Source organism: Pollicipes pollicipes, unplaced genomic scaffold (assembly GCF_011947565.3).
Source record: "Pollicipes pollicipes isolate AB1234 unplaced genomic scaffold, Ppol_2.1 Scaffold_3087;HRSCAF=3621_pilon_pilon_pilon, whole genome shotgun sequence".
Classification (NCBI taxonomy): Eukaryota; Metazoa; Arthropoda; class Thecostraca; order Pollicipedomorpha; family Pollicipedidae; genus Pollicipes; species Pollicipes pollicipes.
The window spans coordinates 15,865,534-15,887,140 of NW_023596225.1; the positions used below are offsets into that span (position 1 = coordinate 15,865,534).

Sequence of the window (21,607 nt, forward strand, 5' to 3'; positions counted from 1 at the left end):
CTACCTTCACCACCGTGCGCCAAAGGCCCAGCTAATTCACCAGCTCGGAGCTATTTACGACTATTTGAATGCCATTGTTCTCTGGGAAACGGACAGCAGCCTAAAATATGTTCTTGCATGCGTCAACAGCACGCTCGGCTTTGACCCCGACCGTCTGACAGACGACATTAGGGGCAGAATGTCACGGAAATTAGTCCGATAATCGTCCTGTTGTCCAACGAAGACCAGCTCACTCTGCGATACGAGCGGCTTCCCGCCCAGGACTCGATGATGTGACTTCGCGCCGCCGGCAACGTCGCGTGACGTCACCCGAAGACCCCGCCAGGCGCGCCAGTGGGCGTGCGAGGTCACACGTCGCGGGATCCTCGCAGCCAGCGATCGGGCCCCGGCAGCGCGACCAGTCCTCCGCCAGTGCGGCATCTGCCCCGGCCCCGGCCGAGCTTCGGCTGTGCTGGGGCGCCCTCTGTTGCCCCGGGCGACCTCGACAGATCTCTGATGACCTCGGGCATCGGCGGGCCGACGGCGCTGCGCGCCAGCTGACCCGGCTGACCTTCCACCGCGGCCGGGACGTCCCGCGCTGGCCCAGTGGCTCGGCGAGCAGCTGCCAGCAGAGGCCGGCGCGTCTCATATTCCGCGATCCATCACCGCACGCCGCTCCTAGCCCTCTTGCTCGCCAAAGATTTATTGCCGACTTTATGGAAATTTCATCTATAAAATGTTACTGCTGAAACGACGGTAGTCACCATGCAAGCGTGGGCTAGTAAAGTGTAGGCGTCTGCACGTAGATGAACGTTCTAAATATATGACTGTGGAGCTCTCGCGCTCACTGACGCTCTGGCTCTCGCTCTCTCGCTTCCTCTCCCTCTTCTCCTCTCTCTTTCTCGTTTTTGTTCTTCCTGTCGTTCTCCCCTCTCTTCCTCTCGCTCTCTGTCTGCATTTCGCCTCTGCCTCTTTTGCTCTTTCCCACACTTGCCTTCCGTTCTTGCCTCTCCCTTGCTCACTCGCTCTTTCCCTTGCTCACTTGCTCTCTCCACCTCCCCTCTCCTCCACGCCCCCGGTTTCTGGCCAGGATTAATTATCATTCGAGCTGCGCGCTGGAGGTTGTGGTGGCAACGCACTCGGGTGGACCGATCGACCCACTAGACAAAGGGTTCAACTGGAAACAATAACGTGCTGGCGGCCCCCGGTGACCCAGGGGATTGGGGCGCATGGCGGTCGTGCTGGCCCACCAGGCGAAAAGCCATGTCCACGAAGCTGCCAGCCTCAGGCTGGCCCGCAGCTGGCGGAGCGTGCTGGCTCAGCTGGCTTAGTGCAGAGCTGCTGCTGCAGCGGCAACCTTTCAGCTTTCGCACCATTGGTGTGTGCTGACCCGAGTCAAGTTAGTCGTTACAGCCAGTCGTGGGCTACGACAGCAATGGCAGGTGTCCCCCGCCGTTATCTGACACCCAGTGGGGCATAATATCGTGCGTGGGCAGATATTTCCGATGAAACGACTGGGCCATCATTGCATTGCCTGCTGGCCGAGCCTCCCTCTTACGCTATTTTGGTGCAATACTCAACAAATGGGAATCATTAGCCCACTAAACGTTATTGCAGTGAATCCATCTCCTGAATGAGCTACCCACGCAATGCAGCATGAATGTCTTCCACGCCTCTTCACAGGCGGAATTCTGCGGCGGCGGCTATGACTGACGCCTTCTACCCGGCACCGCGTGCTGCCGCGGGCAGGTCGTGTTATGCGCTGCGGCACAGCCCGCCGCTGCAGGGGACATTTGGCGGCCAATCGATAGGACTCGGTGCCGACCGCCCGCGCGGCCCCGCCGGCCGTCGCTGAGCCAATGTAACCACCGTGAAATATTTATTCCACCAAATGCCAAATAGGTGATTGGGGTTCGCCTACTATCTGCAATCGATGCCCATTAGCTTGTTCAAAACGTATGGTCGCTAATCCAATAGCGCTGGCCGGTCGTTTCGGCCGCGCCAGCAGCCGCTGCGTAGGCTCGGCCCGATCGCCCCCGTTATATCACGCGCCACCCTCTCGGCACAGGTCCGACTTTGATAGCGGTACAGCAGAGTGTCCCGTTTGGGCGCCGGGCTGAAATGATGGATGCGATTGCATGGGAGATATTCTTGGGTAGGTTCCACGGCGACGCCATGCAGCCATTCGTGATTGTGTTTCTAAACGGGGCTCTCATCTTATTCTCTCTGTGAAAATGAGATCGGAGGCAAATCGCAATTCATCCCGCAAAACCGATTCCACTGCACATCGCTCCCCTCGCGGCCCCCCCCCCCCCCCCCCCCGCCCCCCGACGGGCGCCAGCTGGCCGCGGCACCAGTTCAGCTTGGCGCCCTGCTCGCGCCTCTCGTTCCCCAGCGAGCGGTGGGCGCTCCGGGCCGCCTCGGCCGCTCATTATCCGCTCCCCCGGTCGGACGGGCGACGTTCGCACAATGGCCCGTGGCGGGCTGGTTCGCACGTGCTGCACTCGCTGGCCGCCGGTCGCCCGGGTCCCATCGATTGGAAGGTCCTCATCGCTCAGGTCATCTTGCGGCAGCGGCGCCCGCGGCCAGGTGGACCAGCAGGAGGACTAGCAGGTGGACCATGAGGTGGACCGGGCCCGACCGGAGCGGCGCCGAGACTCCGTCGTCCGGCAGTAGGGAGACGCGCGACTTGCGACCGTGCTAGTGAAACTAACTGGCCTGTTGTAGCCTACGAACACATTCGTGAGACGAGCATTGCTTTTTCACAGAGGGCAGACGGTGAATAAAGAGTGGAAGTAAGGATTCCGTCAAGTATGTCCTACTTTTACGCCCCACTTCTAATTGTTGTAATTGTAATTGTTCTAATTGCTGTTCTCCCGTCCCTGTATTTTTGTATTTTACTCTTTCTCATTCAGCCTTTTCACCTGAACCCTCTCCCTTTCCAATCACCTCACGCCAACTCAGTCCCTTTAATCTCCCTCCCACCATCTTTTTATCTATATTTTTCTCTATGTAGCTTCATGTGTCGGTCTTTCTCTCTCTTTCCTTCGTTTCTCTCTCCTTCCCCTGTTCTCCCACACGGAGCCGAGATCGCCGCCGGTGCCTGTGGCCGCCCTGGCTGCTCCTGGTGGGTGACGGTGCGGCACCGCGGATAACCCCCGCTGTCCCCTCCCCTCCCCAGCCATTCATTATGCGTCACCGCGAGCCTAAACGCCCCGTTGTCGCACTCGTGACTCGGCGAGAACATCGCTGAATGGTGTCCTTGCTAGATAATGATTCCACCGGAGTGTTAAAATGGCGTCCTGCGCGTTTGATCCCGACACTTGCCGGTTTTCGGCTTCTGGCGTTTCTGATTCCTTCCATCCTTGCAGCGCTGCTAAGCTCGGCGGTACGAGGCGAAACTCGCGCGTTCCCTTGGGATTGCCACCCTTAGAAGCTTTTCCAAGTTGGTCTGGAATAATTTATCAGACCTTTCTCGGTTGACTCCGATCCCTTTATTCTCGCGATGATAATAATGGGTCTCACCTGTCGGACTCAGCACTTCCTGAAATCTGATGGTAAAGTCGTCCCGTCGAATCGGCTTTCCTCCAAGCATGAGTGGCGTTATAGCTGGTTAGTTAGCGAGCTTAATTTTTCCAGCAGGAGATTACGAACTCATCCTAACTCGCTGCTCGATAGTTCCTAGAAAGCAATATGCGTTAATGAGTTACGACCTAAAAGAGCTCCCAAAAGATCATATAAAGCCAACCAGGCATGCTGTTGGTTGACAAGAAAGCAGTTGACTGTTTTGGTATTTCATTGCCGCGAACGCATTGAGAACTCGATATAAGCTTAACGTACATCATGCTTTCGTCTATGTACGGATCCACGCTTATTAATGTACGGATATCTGAATTAGGCTTTTGGATGCCTAATGAAATACCATAAAGACTTCCCATGGACCTGTATAATCATGAGCAGGTTCCTAAAACATGCATTTCATGGATTACTTCATTAGAATATGCTTGACTATGGTATGTCTACTTCTGCCTATGCTGAAAGCAGAAACTATCAGCGTGTCGGGTACTTTCGCTTGCATTTGCTTGTTCACCTCTCCACTTCTTGCTTCATTTAGTACTGTCGAACCACTCACAGAAGCCGGTCGGCGCAACTTGTCCGCGATAGCTACACTGGCTGGCACTGCCCAGCGTCGATTGTTGCCAAACAACGAACCTGCTAATCATAACAAGAACACTTTATAATTTACGTCAAGCCGCAACAACTTATCATTTCGAGACAGCTTGGGTGCTTCGAAGCAAGGCCATCCAAGCAGCACAGAGTCCTGGGTGTGCCGCCGCCCTGAGCTGAACTCCACTCCCCCACCCCCCACCCCCACCCCGTCTGCCCTTCGGCGCATGCGCAGACGCCCTCTTTCTGATGACGCCCATTGGAGCCATACAGAAGCCGCCGCCTCAGCCGGACGCCATCTGTTGCCATTCTTCTGACCGGCCCAGCACTAGGTCGATGAAAATCCAATGAGCGGCTGCATGAAGAGCCAAAAATTACGCGCCACGAGGGTGCTAAGCCGGCAGATTACGCGCCGTAATTGTCAGCCGAGTAGACGGTTAGGCCTGAGATTGGGGGCGGCCTCCACATCCGTAGGGCCTGCGGGCTCTCTTTGAGTGCGACTTGCACGCTTCTGGCAACTCTAGGGGATGCGGGCGATGCAGGCTCTCACCGAATAGACATAGCCGACCTAGTCCTCTGATTGACAAAGCCATTACAGGATCTTCAAAAGCTAAGAAAGCGTTAGAGACGCACCTTGAGGGACACAGGCTCTTGTGGCAGGGACTGCTGTCAAGTCGTGCGGAAGTACAATAGGCTTCTTTGGGGTTTCTGGGATGAACTGAAAGATCCGGCCGATTTTTCCAGATCCGTCTCAAGCTCCCGCCACGTACAACACGGGCACTGTAGCCTGCGGACCCCCGTTGAATACTGCAGAGGCCCCACGGGCCTCTCTTGTAGACACTACGTAGGCGCCCAGAGCTCATACTGAGCACCACCGAGCACCACGGACACCCTGCGATCTCCTCATGGGCATCCGAGAGAGGCTGCGTCTCCTCTCAGACATCTCGAAGACGCCGGAAGCCCTCTGCGAGCAGACGAGCTGCCGGCTGGTTTTTAATAACCCTTCTGGAAGCCCTGCGGCTGACAGCGGCCAAGTCCCGAGTGGACTTTGGCGGCTGTGATTGTCGGAGACGCCCGCCCGTCAGCCGAGCGAGCGGCCTTTGTTTCTATACATGAGTCGGCGCGGCGCAGCTGGCGCGGACGGCGGGCGCGCCGCCGGTCCGCGGCTGCTGCCAGCCGGCGCCCAATTAGCATTTGGGTCGGCCGGCCCGCCGGATTGGGCACTTCCTCGCAATGAAATTCATCTGTCTGAGTCGGCACTGCGAGACATTGGCCTTCTGTTGCGTTCTAGCTCAGGCGTTTATTTCGATCGGCTAATTAAGTCTGCTGTCTCGTTTTAGGTTAATGTCATTGGACTAGCGGAAGGCCGACCTCACTAAACGGTGTATTTTAATGCATTAAAGGCATAGAAGTCAGGACAATCGAACTACATATAGCCATAGTGTCGCGGAGCCTGATGCCAGCTGTGGAGAAACGGTCCCAAACGATGGCCGCGGGGGTCAACTGAGCTACATATGAGGAGAGCTAATTCCACTGACCAAACCCCGTCCAGTTACTGTCCCAGCCAACGAGCATCACATTCAGCCAAAACGACCATTTTACAGAAAAAAGATGATCAAAACCAAGCAACAACGAAAACTAAATGGATTACACGCATGCAGATAAGGCTTTAAGGAAATGAGCGCCGCACATGAAAAGATCCTTATTTCCGCACATCCGTACCTTGAAACGAACGCTCCATATTGCAAGATATGTACGTGCGTCCCTTATTTAGACGTCAAAAGCTCGGAAATGGGCTTCCCATGCTTCTATGCATTCAATTTCAGTTTATCTGGCTTTTCAATTTGGATCAGGTACTCATTCAGCCATCTTTTATGAACTTTACCGGCCTGCCAGTCTCATCAAAGAGATCCCAAGATCATTTCGTAAACAGTTTTGAAAAGAAGCATGATGTCGTTGCGAAAACACACATCTGGGCCTTCAGAATACTTATTCTGCAACAAAACTTCGGAAATGGGGTCGTAAAGGAGCATGTCCCCCTGGAATTCAAAGGAAGTTAAGTAAAGAGATTGCATACACATGTGGTGTTGAAGCAACCGTAGTGATCATAACGTTCTACTGTTTTACACATATAGTTGTTATGTTCACATGTACCTCGCCTCGAAATAACAGCTGCTCTGCAAAATGCTGCAAACTAACGTAACCAGCATATATTTTTGGAGAGTATACATCTTGAAATCATGCGTAACTGCCATCCCTAGGTGCGGCATACGTGGCCAAGTGACCAGTATCAAAGGCAGCCCAACTGCAAAACTGCGACAACCATCGAATAACCTGTTTATTTCTGTTTCAGACAACGCAAACGGTGAGTTGACGCGAACTGAGCAGCGTCACCTCCACGGTACGTATCAGAGCGCCCAGCACCTTCTGACATCCAACGGCCACCGACGGCACCCAGCTCCAAAACGGGCGAGCAGCGAGCACCCATGCCCCATCCGCTCGCAGCGCTTGGCGGCGGCGGGGCACGGATGGCGTTGGCACACCAGATTTAGGCCCAAATGGGCGGCGGTGCGCCCGACTCAGGTCCAAATGGGCGTCGATCCGCCGGGGGAGCGAGCGGTGGGAGGGTGCCGGACGGCACGGCAGCGGAGATGGAGCCGTCCGGCCTCTGTTGCGCCGTCGGCGGCGGACTCGCTCGACGTCGGGCCGGGAGCCGGCCGCGCACCGCCGGCGCCGTCGGGTGGCGGCGGCTCGCCGCAGCCCGCGGCCCCGCATGCCAGCCAGCCCCAAATCGGATTTGGCGGATTAGATTTGACGTTCGTTATGGCCGCCTTATGTGACGAACCGTCGGCCACTGGTGCAGCAATCAACTTAGCGGCGCGAGCTTGGCCCAGCGGGCTCCAGTCTCCATTGGCCGGGCCCGTCGCCGATTCCTGCCGGCGCAGTCAGAGGCGCTCTCTAGGGGGAGGGGATATTGGGACGAACGTGAGGCACCTTATCTCGGGCCGTGGAGGCACAACGCGTCTCCCTCCCTTCTTCCCCGCTTTCTCGCGAGCTGGAGGCGCGCGTCTGGAGCAAAAGACACAATCTATCGCACCGACAACCGCTCCTGCGGGCGGGATTCCTGGCGATTTCCGGCCGCTAAAGGTTTTCTAAATGAGACGATGCGATACGGTCAGTGACTCGACGGGCGGCGGGGCAGTAGGAAGCGAGATGGGCGCCGAGAATGTCGCGAGCGCCGCCAGCCACTGTCAGATGGGGGCCAGTGTCGCGAGCACCGTCGCTAGCCACTGTCAGATGGGGGCCAGTGTCGCGAGCGCCGCCAGCCACTGTCAGATGGGAGCCAGTGTCGCAAGCGCCGCCGCCAGCCGCTGTCAGATGGGGGCCAGTGTCGCGAGCGCCGCCAGCCACTGTCAGATGGGGGCCAGTGTCGCGAGCGCCGCCAGCCACTGTCAGATGGGGGCCAGTGTCGCGAGCGCCGCCGCCAGCCGCTGTCAGATGGGGGCCAGTGTTGCGAGCGCCGCCGCCAGCCGCTGTCAGCCCAGAGTCAACGTGGCCGACGCCGTCGCCGCCGGGGCCAGACCGGAGCCAGCGTCGCCGGTGCTGCTCTGGTGCCTCCGGCGGCGCCTCGCCGCTGGGACGCTATTTTGGCCGGCGCCGCTAGAAAGAAGTCATCAAATATTGATCGCTAGAGAGGCAAACGCCGTCCGGCCCGCATTTACATCTGGCAAAACGGCGCGGCAACTTGGGGAGATGGTAGTTGGTGCTGTGGGAGAGAGGGGTGGGGCCGGAGGAGGTAGGAGGCGCAAGGGAGACGAATAGCTGGCGATAGTATAGGCAGATGCACCGACAGGCTCCATACATCTACCGATAGATTGCATGCATGCACCGATAGCCTCATGCAAAGAGAGAGAGAGATAGAGAGAGAGATAGGGAGAGAGAAAATGAGAGAGAGAGAGAGAGAGAGAGAGAGAGAGAGAGAGAGAGAGAGAGAGAGAGAGAAAGAGAGAGAGAGAGAAAGAGAGAGATAAGGGGAGAGAGAGAATGAGAGAGAGAGAGAGAGAGGGAGAGGAGAAAGGGAGAGGAAAATGAGAGAGAAATGAGAGAGAGAGAGAGAGAGAGAAGAGAGAGAGAGGAGAGAGAGAAGAGAGAGAGAGAGAGAGAAAGAGAGAGAGAGAGAGAGAAAGAGAGAGTGAGAGAGAGAGAGAGAGAGAGAGAGAGAGAGAGAGAGAGAGAGAGAGAGAGAGAGAGAGAGAGAGAGAGAGAGAGAGACGCGGGCAGCTCGCTGGGGTGGGGTGAGATTATTTATCTCCCGGCCGGGTTATTGGACGACTCGGTTAAGCAGGGACATACGTTCGTGTCGGTCCTGAGTCGGCCATAATTGACACTAAGCGCAAGTTATGACGGAGCGGGTGTCTCCCGTGGGTGCTCGCTGGATGGTGGCAGTTCCATATGGTTTTCCGTCTTTACTTTGGCCTTCTGTATCATAGTTCACGCAACGACGTAGATATGGGATCATTGACATTTATGATGAAATGCAAATGTCAGCTTTTCGCTTGCATTAGCCGACGTAGATAAATGCATTATGCTTTCAACGGGTGGTTGGGGGCGACTCACTTGCTATCTCCACGAGCTTTTTCGTCGAGGGGAAGATGGTGTAGCGTCAGGATGCTTGTATAATTGTAGGTTTAACACCAGAAGCTTGCTCGATGCGCCTCAGCGCTGTTTAATCCGACGTGTTTGCGGTGAAGGATGACAACGTCACGGCCAGTCGGGCTGCGTTAAGGTCTCAACAGTCACACATTACTGGGCTGTCTTCTATCTTACCATCTTACTTCGCTATCTTCACACCAAGAACGGCACATCGTACAATGATGTGCCGCTGAAGCGATCAACATTGGTGCCGGTGCCAGCTGTCGGTCCAGTTCACGTCTCTGATCCAGACGCCAGCGCCCAGAGATCTACGGCGGCCCATCATTCGCTCGTCTCTCCAGATGCTGTCGGGCATGCAGTGGAGCGCAGTCGATGCTTTCAGGCGCCGACGGCACGTGCTGCAGAAGGCGCCGCCGGCTGAGACATGATACCGGGCGTGACGCCACCCCCGGCGGGCGGCACTCTCCGACGTCGTGACAGCATGACAAATGGCGTCAATTTTCGTGGTAGATAGGATATTGCTCGGCTAATCCTGCCACTAATTAAATCCGAATTCCTCCGCGGTCCGTGCGGTCGGTATGCGGCGGTCACGTGTGTGCGGGTGTCGCTGGCAGTGTTGGGACTTCGCCGAAGCCACCGCCGCGAAGCGAGTCGGAAGCGCAGGCAGCGGCGGCGAGCGTCGGATCCCTCCCGGCCGCCCCGCTGGCCGGCGCGGAGCCGCAGCCGCCGTGCCTCAAAAAGACCCTGCTGGGAGAAATTAAATTCCGACGCATCCGTTTATTCAAAGGAGCATTACGCGGCTGCTCTGTATTCGGCGGGCACGCTGCACGATTCGTCAGCGGTCCGAAGAGGCGAAGAGGCCTCTCGCTGCCCCCAGGGCCCGGCGCTTGACCTCGCGCCGACTGTAGGCCGTGATTACGAGCCGCCGCCCTGGGGCGCGGTCGGGCCAGATTGATTGCTGGTCCTGGGGATGGGGCCAGGCAGAGCTGCAGCGAAATGGCTTCTGGTTGACGGTTGTACGTCCGCTTGGTTTTGGATGCTGAAACGATTATCAGACAGACTTGGTTGAACGTAGACAGTCTTTGTGCTTTCATTGTTTCCCTTATTCCGTTTTTCTCTCCTCCTCCTACTCCTCCTTCCCCTCTTCCTCCTCTTCCTCCTCTGCCTCTGCCTCTTTCTCTGCCTTCCTGTTGTTGCACGTAGCATGTTTTTAATTCAGATTGACCATTAATCAGTCTCACTCGCAAGGCCTGAGGTTCGCACCAAAGCTGGGGACCTCTGAAGGTCCGTCCCGACTGGCAGTCTTGGGAATGTCACATGGGCCTGCTCCGGTCAGTCTGACCCGTGGAGGCCATCGGTCAAACCGTCATAAACCGCCTCGTCGGTGGTCGATTCGATCCGATCAATACTCTCTCAATCTTCACCGGCGCTAATCACCGCAGGCTGGTGAGATGCTCCGGCTGCCTTGGCGGGACGAACAGCCTCAAAAGGCAGCGCGTCAGAGCCCGTTCGTCACTGGCCATTCGATCGCACCCGGCCTGGGCCCCGTGGTCAACTGCGACGCCGGCTTTGCCGTTGCTGCTGTTCCAGAAGTCAAAGTGCTGGATATTTCCCGCGGGAGTGGTCGGCACTCCGATCCCCTGCTTTGCTGAGAGGGAAGCTTGCTCTCGCCGTCTCTGCTGGGGTTTGCCCGTTGCCGTCACGCGGCGGAGATGGGTGGGCGTGAGGCATGGGCTGTGGTGTCGCAGAGGCTCCACGGCCGTCGGCTTTCAGGGCGGAACAAGTTTAGAAAGAGCAGTGACGCATGATCGTGGCGCCACACCTCTGCTTCCCCCGGTGGGCCGTTGCGACAATGCTAGTGGACAAACGCCATGCAGTGTTTGTCCTCCTCCTCCTCCTCACCCCCCCTCTCACACGGAAGTACACGGACATTTCGCTGGTACACTGGGAACATCTGACGTCCGTCCATGTCGTCCAAGGATGGAATACCATCAGTGTTCACAGTCTGCAGGACACCCTTTCACTAGCACAAACAGTCTAGGATTGGTGCCGCTGTGAGTGTTGCGGGTGTTTCTTATAAAATGGTTCTCTAGCGATTGCCTCACCGAAAGTACGACAATTTTACATTGCTGATGCCCAGTCGACAAATCTGAGTCAGACCACATAGCGAGTCACTTTACAAATGCATGACGCCGGGTGACGGTTTAAATCAAAACCTTGCGAGGAGTTTGTGAACAAATACTCATGACATGAAAGGTGGTCCAAAGGTGATGGGAAATGCAGAGCATAGTGTCATCATTAGGATACATGCAGCACTCATAATGCCAAACACAACAAAAGCAGGACATGACGACCTTTCTTGCCTACATCTATGTATCTTTATTTTGCTTAAATGACGTACATTTGTTTGTGCTAGGTCTGATGTGTCCAATTCAAGATTAGGCTAAGTCTAATGCAAGATTGCGTTAAGATACAATGTCAGTCGCATATCGTGCATGCATGTATTTTATGAGATGCTCCTGCACAAGGACAAGATCATTAAATTCGCAATTTTATGCTGAGGAATACAAATTATGGCCATATGTCACTAGTTCAACTTAAGCAGCCAAGATTGCACTTTTTGTGGGCACCCTACGAAACAGTCATGCGGTCGTGTTTTCATTTCGTGTGAAACTGCATGGGTTCACCTGGTTGTAAGTGTGCAGTAATATCTCCTGGAAATGAGCAATATCCACTTACGATTGTAAGTGTGGGGAAGGCGTCGGGCTATGCTATGACTTCCATACAATAGCCACGCTCCTCACCCCACCCCATCCCCCCTCCCCCTCCACTCCCCCCCCCCCCTCTCGTCCCGGATGGTCGCCTGAGCACGGCGCTTCGTCACTTGACCCCAGTCTTGAGCGACCGTTTAACCTCATGATTGGAGTCCAATCGTCTGTCTCGGCGGGTGGGTCGGTGCAGCTGACCGTGAATGATATTCTTTGTTCCCGGGCTGGTCGCTTCCCCGGGGCAGCATATAGATGAAAATGAATCTAAAGCAGGTAAGGCGCTATTTCGGCCCCTATAACTGGGATATTCGTCTTCCGGAGGAGACCGATCGTTCTGTGCCGCCGCTGCTCTGTGTGATGGATGGAGAGCCGGATATTATGAACAGGGAAATCGAACCGCCGCCCCGGGCCTAATGCCCTCCTGAATTCCGTCCGCCTTTCTGTTTCTGGATGGAACCTCAAGTTCATTTGTAACTCGCACGTGGCCGTGCTGGTCTTACCCTGTGGCGTTGGGATCGACTACATTTTCAATTAGTCAGTCCACGTCGTGAATTTTGATAGCGAAATTTCATTTTTGGTGGGGTGCTGCCTTTCTGTTTCGTTTGCTAAAGACGTGCTTCAGCGCCGTTATGGTAATGTGAAGGGTGAGGTGCCGGCTCGATTTTTGGTATTTGCGTTCATTCTGCGCAAATATGAGAATATTTCGTATCTTATATAGTCGTGCCAAGGGCTGCGTGGGGAAAAGACCAATGTAATTCAAGAACCTTGAGAATGCACTGGTTGGTTGGGCCATTGCTTGCAGTACGTTTGTGGGATGTGGTAACCCTGCAATGATTTGAATCGAGTGTTGCATGTGGTAGCCAATACAGTATTGGTGGTCACTGTCATCCTCAAGCGGTGCCTGAGGTGCTTTCTGCTTTCTTCTCGGAATCTTGCAAAGTCATTCATATCACATTGCAATACGTCGTCAGGCTGAAATCCTTCTTTATGCGCTGATTTCCAAGACATTATTAGTACCAAAACTTGCATTGCAGTGTACTAGGATAGCGCCCCCTTGGTCCCCCAGCAACGACATAATCGATGGTCTCAGCGGATTCGCACGGGTGGAACTATTAGAGTGGTGGATAACCAATGCGCTTCCATTACTTGGACTACCTCTCAGCCTGGAAATTGTGGAGTGGGATCCATGTCTGATCTACTATGATGTACTTCCGACGTTCTGAACCCTTCATCAATGATGCAATGACGGACTCAATGAGATACTTCGTGGTGCCCACAAGTTCGTCCGTGGTTGTTCTGTGTTGTTCTACGAGTTTTTCTCTCGGAGATTGGTCTCGTCAATGCCTCGGGGACGCCCTGTCCGTAGTTGATCTCTTTAACATCCGTCTCTGCCACTTTAAACTGACTCAACCTTCGTCTCACAGTGCCATATTTCGGATGGTGGAACGTTCGCACATTGCTTGTACCAGACTACAGATATCTCAGAACTTTTGGGTGAACGTCCTGCTGTTCCGTAACAAAATCTGGTTTTTCATCATAGCACTAAAAACGCCTCAAATTCAAACTACCACAGTGCAATAACTAGTGGTCGTCATCAGACGAAGCTTGGAGAGCATGTTTGCCGGTGGATCAGACTGATAAGAAAACACCACGTGCACATGCTTATTTCGCGTACGAGTCTAGTGATGGGAAAATGACAACCAGTTTCCGACTGCATTTTGTGAATCATAGATACACATGGATGCTAGCAGATCAATAACTTCCAGAAAAGGAAATGCATTGCACCTACGAAATGCCGAAAACATGCCGAGCATGGCTTGCGAAGTTGACAACACTGGCTGTGATGGCATCACTCTGAGGCTCCTTGGTCGGTTTCTCCGAAACCGCCCACCAGAACCCGCGGAGGCACGGCTGGCGCCTGGAAAGTAGCTCGGTCTGCACCCAGTAGCCAGCTGCGGGGTCAGAGCCGTCTGGGCGTGGGAACACGTGCGTGGTCCTCAGCTGGCTGTGTCTCAGGTATGGAGCCAGCTGCGCAGCCCCGGGTGTCTGTGGGTGCCGCGGATACTGCCGGCGGTGACCCGAGAGTAGCCGGCGACCAGCTGCCGCTGTGCTGGCTCTCCTTCTCCACTTCTCGAAAGGGAAGGACGGAAAGGCAGGGAAAGAAAAAAGGGCAGGATAGAGTGAGATAGGGAGAGAGAGAGAGAGAGAGAGAGAGAGAGAGAGAGAGAGAGAGAGAGAGAGAGAGAGAGAGAGAGAGAGAGAGAGAGAGAGAGAGAGAGAGAGAGAGAGAGAGAGAGAGAGAGAGAGAGAGAGAGAGAGAGAGAGAGAGAGAGAGAGAGAGAGAGAGAGAGAGAGAGAGAGAGAGAGAGAGGGCGCGTGAGAGAGAAAGATAGTGAGGAGGAAGCTAATAGTTCGAGGAATAGTTGGAGAGGTAGAATAAGATATGCAGAAGAAAACGAAGAGAGTAAAAGATTGAAAAGCGCAATAGGATATAGACGAGATATTGCGAGGTAGAAAACGTTAAGCACCGTCCGAAACAATTAACTTTCTCGTCGGTATCGTATTAACTGCGTTAACAAAGTTACGAAATCGGCAGATATAGCCTTAGTCTGGCGTGTGCGCTGTCGCAGGGGCCTACGGACAGACACCCATGGCACGCGGGTCAGAACGCCGCTGCCGCTGGCCGCTCGGGCCCGCCCGGTGCCGGCGAGGTCAAGCCAGGTCGCTTGGTCGCCTACGATGATTAGCGTGGCTGGCTCCAACGACGGGATAGAGTGGGGTCGGACCGGACCCCTACAGTAGGGAGAAATGAAAGGGAATGAAGAGAAAGAGAGCAGGAACGGTGAGAGGAGCACGGAAGGGGTGGCGGGAAGAGATCGTGCGCATCGAGGCTTGACACTGACGCACCGGAAGTCGGGGTTCTATCGTTGCTGCCCCATCATCAAGGAGTACCAATCTAGAAAAGACCTGGGTGTAGTTGATATAGAGCTGATCCACATTATAGTCGCTTGCATGAAATATCGTTGGGCTATAGATCATGGCGAAATGCCTGTGAGCACATTGCCTGTGGGCACTTTACACTATCCCGTACGTTAGGTATGAATGCGAGCGAGAGGATCTACGAGGTTTTGACAGACTTGACCCAAACAGAAAGGCTCAACAGCCTCAAGCTGCTGTTGGGAACAACACAAGACACGTTGAAGAGATGTAGAGCGTGAATTTGTTATTGGCACCTTATAAATCAGCTGCTCCACTCTTTCACCCCTTTTCGTCAAGTAAACCATCCTGAAAAAGGCTGATACGTCTCACTGAAAGTTAAAACGCTGTACCTAAACAGTACGGATAATTTGTTTATGCCTGTGTACGTAAGGCGTCGTGTTGCTCAAAGCACGCTGCGGCTCCGAGTTACTGTAATGTTGGGATGTCATGACACCATGCGTCCGTGTGCAGAATTGGTGACCCATCGCATGCAAAATGCTCCAACTCATTTCTGAGTTGTGTTGAGAATCCTCATTAATGACACTTTAATTGATAAAACATATCAAGGCTGTTTGGTTGTATTGAAGCTATGCAGTCGTTATAAGGACGTCGACCCAAGCCTCTGAGCTCTGAGATTTTCGTGAAGCTGATGTCTCAGAGATCGGGCTGAACCCCGCACAGGCTTGCAGAACTATCAACTGTAGTGTAATCGAGTATCGATTTGTTTCAGAAGACCGGAAACTTTTTATTGGTATGCTAAGTAAGCAACAGACTGAAGAGGACGTCAAACAGCTGTTTCAGCCCTTTGGACCAATTGAAGAGTGCACTATTCTTCGTGGAGTTGACGGAGTTAGCAAAGGTAAATACGAATCCAGAACAAGATGGGTCGAGGCTGCAGCCTTCTGTAGAAAACTACTGCAAATCGAACTTTATTATTTGTCCTTCTATATCGTTGCTATCGGTTTAGTACGCGATATGATGGCTGCCTTATGTCGCCAGACAGAATTTTTGTATGCATGTTGTCCTTGAGGTATGCTTTGAATGATTCACGTCCGCTTCAACATGTACAGCTGCATCACCAATGTTTTGGGCTGCGCTTAACTCTGTAGAAATCTTAGTTGTAGCTGCTTATTTAGAACTTCCAGCATAGCGCAAGTTTCTGCAACATCCTTTTGCCACGTAAGCTTGTTTCACGGCGTTGATTTTTAAGTGCATTTGTGCGTATTTTGTGGGATACTGATATCAGATGAGAATGTATAGTATCGCATGCCCCTCACCCTGGTAGGAACGGCGGGAAACACGGGCAGTCGAATCCTGTACCTCCTGCTTTCCAGATGCGCGTCTTATCCACTGCGCTACGGACACCTCATGCGCCATTACTTTTTTGTTGATCACCTCACGTATGTGCACTTGGGCCGCACCCGCCTGCTTTAGCACCTGGTCCATCTCACCGCCATCAGGTGTATAGAGCGATCTAAAAAATACCTTACCCTCCCCTCAAATCAGAGCCATATAGCATACATGAATAAACCTGGTTAAACCCCTAAGATCATTAGAAATTTACAACATGCCGTTGAAGTAATATAACTACTGCGTTGATTTCTCACGTTATGCATTTGTCAGCCTTGATATGTACTCCCTTGGCCATGCATACCATACGCTCAAGCTCAATCTGCTTAGGTTTCCGAGCCAGATCGAAGTGTTCGTCCTCCCAAATGTCACCCGCGACTTCTCTGCGCTTGGCTGTCCAACTCCCCGCAAGGCGTGTCCAGACTAACCGCTCACCACCCCAGCCCTTCAAAGGGCTATGCACATGCGTCCCTTCTTGACGCATAACCTCCCAAATGTCACGGACCTTTTCTTCACACCTAACGTTGTCTCTTGTTGATTCTCTTGTCCCGTTTTCTTTCAGATCTAACCTTACAAAGTCTCCGCTTAACTTAAGTCTCATGATTGATCTCCACTCCGCTTAACTTAGCAATAAAATGATATGAAGCAGCCACTTTGTTTCTACCTCAATCATCAAAGCTAGAATAAGCTAAAGGTTGTCCATTGAAAATACGCTGGCTACAAAAATAGCTCACGAAAAAGCGCCTGAGCGATCAGGTTCACATTCTGCGAACACAAATCCCATGCAAGGAAGAACGCTCCAATCACTCCGCATAAACACCGCCATTTATTTCGAGCCATCAGCCATATTTCTTACTTGCCGGCAATCCACAATCCACTCAATCATGTGCCCGCAATCATGCAGGCATCTCTGATTGTGTAAGCTCGTTTTCAGACGCCAGCAACGTCGTGCGTTTAAGACCATGCGTATACCGTGCACTTCGCAATAAGTGACGTGATGCTCAGAGATGGCAGACTGTGACTTCCGTCTCGTTTCGCGCGCTCACGGGGTATCTGGGTGCTGAACATCATCCCGCAAAAACACGTCGGCTGTGATGAGCGAGTCTTCCCGGTTTATTCGCCGTCCCTTGGTCTTCAAAGACACAATATCGCCGTGTGAACTCATGATGATGACACCCATTTGATGAAGTGGCTGGCACTTGAAGGTGACCTCACTCAGCGGAGCAATGACTGCATTCATAATTAAATGGCTAAGGGCAGCGTACATTAATGACGGCAAGGACGGAGCAGCCTTGTAACATACACGATATTTATCTGAAGATGTTTAACTAGTGTTTCGGGAGCGCTTGGCTCGTCATTGAGATCAGCTGGAATAATGAGCGCGATCCGTGCATCAAACCCTTCTCGGCTGGACTTTGATCTTTATACCATTATGTCCTATATGAGTCTTGAATGCTGTATTCTGCTTCAGGTAGAGCGCATCTAGGTATTGAAGCACAACGTCTTCCGTTTTATAAGTTGGGAGCTCTTTTGCTGAAAAATGACCTTCAATACAACAGAAGGCACCGGTTAAACGAAGTTATCAAGCAGCCATTCGTTATATGGAGAACACCGGACGTTTTGAAACTGTCACGAGTGATCAAGGTTAAGCAAAATATTGAGATGGAAAGAAAAGGCATGTGAAATACAGAAAATATTCCAAATTTGTGCAGAATCTGCTAATACAAAGATGCCAAAACAGCCAGTCATTCGAGTTTGTCTTTACTAATATGCTATCGACGTTACAACGCTGAGGGCTGTATGGAATGCAGGAGACAAGGCTGGACAGTGACGATTACTTAAGCCGAGTATAGGTTAAAAAGCGTTTGTTACAAACATAGCTTGCATTGCACGAACATCACGAACATTTTGGCCATTCAGGCTCTGACGCCCAAACATCCAAGCACACTACAGTGCGAAGGGCTCCCCGAAACACGGACGACTGCGTCAAAGGCTTCGATGGCACGTACCGAGTTCAAGGATAGGGAAGCAAATCGCTAGCAGGCAACAGTTGCCGATCGGAGGACACATACACTGTAGCCTGATAATACAAATATAAGAAGGTTGCGTAATATAGGACACTCTTCGCATTTGTCATGTAGGAAAGGCTTTCTTGGTAGTTATGGCGTGTGCTGCACTGTAATGCAGTATGATTGGAGTGGCAAGAATAGGTGTACAGCATCGTTCTATGATGCTGTCTCCATTTAGTTTCACAAAAAGGTCACCGAGGAATAAAAGGAATGGAATGAACACACTCTATGCGGTGTGTTCCATACCGAACGAGATGCTGGTGTCGTCTTCAATGACTCTTGCAAAAAACCCTCGCTGGGAGTCCAACTCACGGGCTCAGAAGCTAAGAATATCATTGATATGTCGCATACATAGTCTTGGTATCAGACACTACAAGTGTCGGCAGCAGTAAGATATAACGTGAGTCTCAAAATATTACAATCGCTGCACGTACGTTACCTTCGTCCAATGCTGAACACACAAACGTCGTCTTGTGACTTGGTTCGACCAACGTTGTTTAGGTTATACACGTTTACAAAATAATTGGCTGGTCGTGGTCGACGCTGATACAAGTTGGCAAGTTTCTTTATGACCTGATACGGGTACGGGTAATAAAAACCTGTCTGCTCGGCCGTTTGTGTCGCGCAGCAGTTAGAGGAGAACGGTGTACTGCGTAGGGCCTGAAGGGTTGGACTGATGCTCGTGATGCCCTCATTCGAGTTGAGTGATGAGAGAGAGAGAGAGAGAGAGAGAGAGAGAGAGAGAGAGAGAGAGAGAGAGAGAGAGAGAGAGAGAGAGAGAGAGAGAGAGAGAGAGAGAGAGAGAGAGAGAGAGAGAGAGAGACTCCTCATTCGAGAGAGTGAGGATTTTTCTAACCTTATATTCGGTATATGATAACATGTGGCAACATATGGCAGCCTTTCAGGTTGATTATCGGTATTTCGTACAACACTGGGCGGAATACTGTGTAGCTTGTGTTAGGAGGGTAGCTCGAATGGTGATCATTGCAATATCTTTCTCTCGGCAGTGCTTGCTCATATTCAAATCTTATTCTGCATTTGGATTGCGCTAGTTCTAATGTTCATTTTTGGGTCAGTTTTGTTCACTCGTGACGATGAACACATGTTCGAATTATTGAGGTTCTCAATATAACCAACCTTTGCTTGATGAGGGTTTATTCAGTATCGCTGACACACTAAAGAGCGATTATTTTCAGTATTATCCAAACTCTCAGCTCATAATGCCGAATATCCAGCAGCTTAAAGCATTCTCTGTTATCAGATTGCTTGTTTGCTATCAGTTGCGTCCCATCTGATATGCGCGAAGTAGTCGAATCTTGCTCAAAAAACCTTTATCTGCAGCAGACATAGCTGTTGCTTTTTCTTTGAACAACGCGTCAGCTCAACGCTACTCTTCACAGCCGGAGTACGGAGAATGCAGTACACAGAAGTGTGTCTGCCTGTTTTGCACCCATTTGGGGCTTGCTGTCAGTGGCGTTTGTGGTTTAGCCTTAAGAGGTGCTGAAGTGGGCCGCAAACGCGTCCGATCGTCTGCAGCTGACACAATGGACACACGAGGGCTGTTGCCGAAGTATGCACCACTGGTAGTGATGTTTTCAAGTGCATCAAGTATCTCCTAGAGAAATAAAAGCGAGGGCCTTTCGGTATGGCTTTATTTTGCAGCTCTCGCCGTCTGTTTGAAAATATAGAAAGTTGATAGAACACGAGCATTTGTTACGGGCTCGTCCTGGCCGTAAACGCTGGAGCATGACAGCGATATCCATGTCATGACGTTCAACAATGATGACCGGATATTGGATTTCCCTTTCTGTTAGGACGCTTAAATGTCGTTTCTTTGCTCTCAGAAAAAAAGGACTTCACATTCAGCAGCATATATTATGTGTCCAAAATCACGAAAACTTAGGGTTTTACACAAGTACAACATAATGGCTTAACTTTCACTAAAATTATTATAATTATTCTGGGTTCATTAGCATAATCAGTGAATCGTATTACAATGTGGCGCTTTCTTTCGGCAGGGTGCTGGGTTATTGCAGCCAGTGATTCCCGTAGAACGGCAGAGTCAAGGGGAAATCTGTCAGCGCCCCAATGCTGAAAATAGCGATCGGTTAATGGTGATACTTGATGGCCAACCATAATGCAGTCGAAAGAAGCCATTAAATGTACGAATATTTCAAAACTGTTGTATTTATTTTGACCTTCCCCAGCGGTTCATCGCTAAGAAATAGCCAATCTTTCGCCGCCGAAGATTCAAAATGGCGTCTCGACCTGCCATCACTGAGTGTGCTTAAGTCGTAATCGAGCAGTTGCCGGCTCCACGCCCGGCCATATTCAAAGCTTCCTGGAAGAGAACTCGCCGAGATTGCCTCTTAGAACTTCCCGAAGCCAGCGACCAGAAGTGATGAGCTCGACCTTTATGGCGCTGTTTGGATGATGACTTCTGAAAAGGTCCCACTGATTTGCAGTGCGTTTCACCCGGCGGCCGCAGGTGAGGCCCGGGCCGTCTGCGGGGCGACCTGCACCCGCGGTCCCAGCCAAAATCTGGTAGTGCCCCCTCCCTCCGGCTGGATGTGATACGCACCCGCGGTCTCAGCCAAAACCCCGCAGCGCCCACCCTGCTGGCCGTTTGACGCGTGCTGGGCAAACGAGACGGGCCTTCCGTTCACATGTTTGGCTGCGTGTGTGAGGGCTGCAGAACGTTTTCGAGTTTGTGTCGCCCTGTTCTAGATTCATATGTCCTTTGCTCTATTGTAAAAAACTTGTTTTTTGTTACTTTCCTAAGCCACCACATGAACCAGAGAATGGTATGTGAGAGAAGTCCTTTTAAAATTATGCGCATGACGACTTTCGGAAAGGACTAAGCCATGTGGTTCATAGGGGGAACCGGACCGAGTCAAGCTTTTGTGAGTTTCGCTGGTCCTCCGGTAGATGTCGGTGTGTCCGAAAGCCTGGAGATCAGCCTATCCCGCGATGCACCTAGTAGAAGCGATTTCTCTCAAGACTCCCGTAATGGGTGCAGTTTCATGTACCAACGAAATTCCTGACACCTTTTGCCCTATACCAACGAAATGTTTCTTATGCTACCTCCTTCAACCATCAATTCTAAATTCAATGCCACCTTTTTCATCATAATTAAAGTTCGCTGAAACTTATATCCGGGCCAAGATGAAAATGCACAACTTTGGAATCATTTGGCTCCCGCTAATTCTGAGATCTAAGGCCCATCTATTGCCAACAGGAGGAAGAGACACGCTTCTTTGTTATGCCTCCACAACTTATGATACCATTGTACAGCATGTTCCACATCCTCACAAAGGTCGCATGTGCTGCCAATTTGTATCGACCTTCCAAAGAGCCCTGCCCTGATCCCAATGTCCAAATATTCCAACCATGAACTCAGTTCTGGCTTACATGGCATGCTAGATTACTCCGATGCAGCCTCTGTCTACTATCAGCTTGAGCTATAACATAGCGTTGGGATCTTGCCAGCCACTGATTGCGATAACTATAACCATTATGGTTATTGTTGTGACGATAGCAATAACAATTGATGACTGCTCCAGTCAACTGATTGAATTGGTGTCAGGAATTTCTGAAGAATCCAGCCTGCGGTGACTTACACTCTCATGTATGGGCTTGGTT

At 52.0% G+C, this 21,607-nt stretch overlaps 1 protein-coding gene across 8 annotated transcripts in view; it reads left to right on the forward strand.

Annotated features, from left to right (window-relative positions):
* bru3 (CUGBP Elav-like family member bruno 3) overlaps window positions 1–21,607 on the forward strand; it is a 74,614-nt gene that overhangs the window by 29,843 nt on the left and 23,164 nt on the right. For 4 of the 8 annotated variants that reach the window (XM_037212334.1, XM_037212340.1, XM_037212335.1 and 1 more), the window contains 2 exons: window positions 6,500–6,511; window positions 15,277–15,405. In XM_037212334.1, the coding sequence (XP_037068229.1) occupies window positions 6,500–6,511; window positions 15,277–15,405 (141 nt within the window). The remainder of the gene's footprint in view (window positions 1–6,499; window positions 6,512–15,276; window positions 15,406–21,607) is intronic. The other 4 variants (XM_037212336.1, XM_037212339.1, XM_037212341.1 and 1 more) reach the window with 2 other exon arrangements.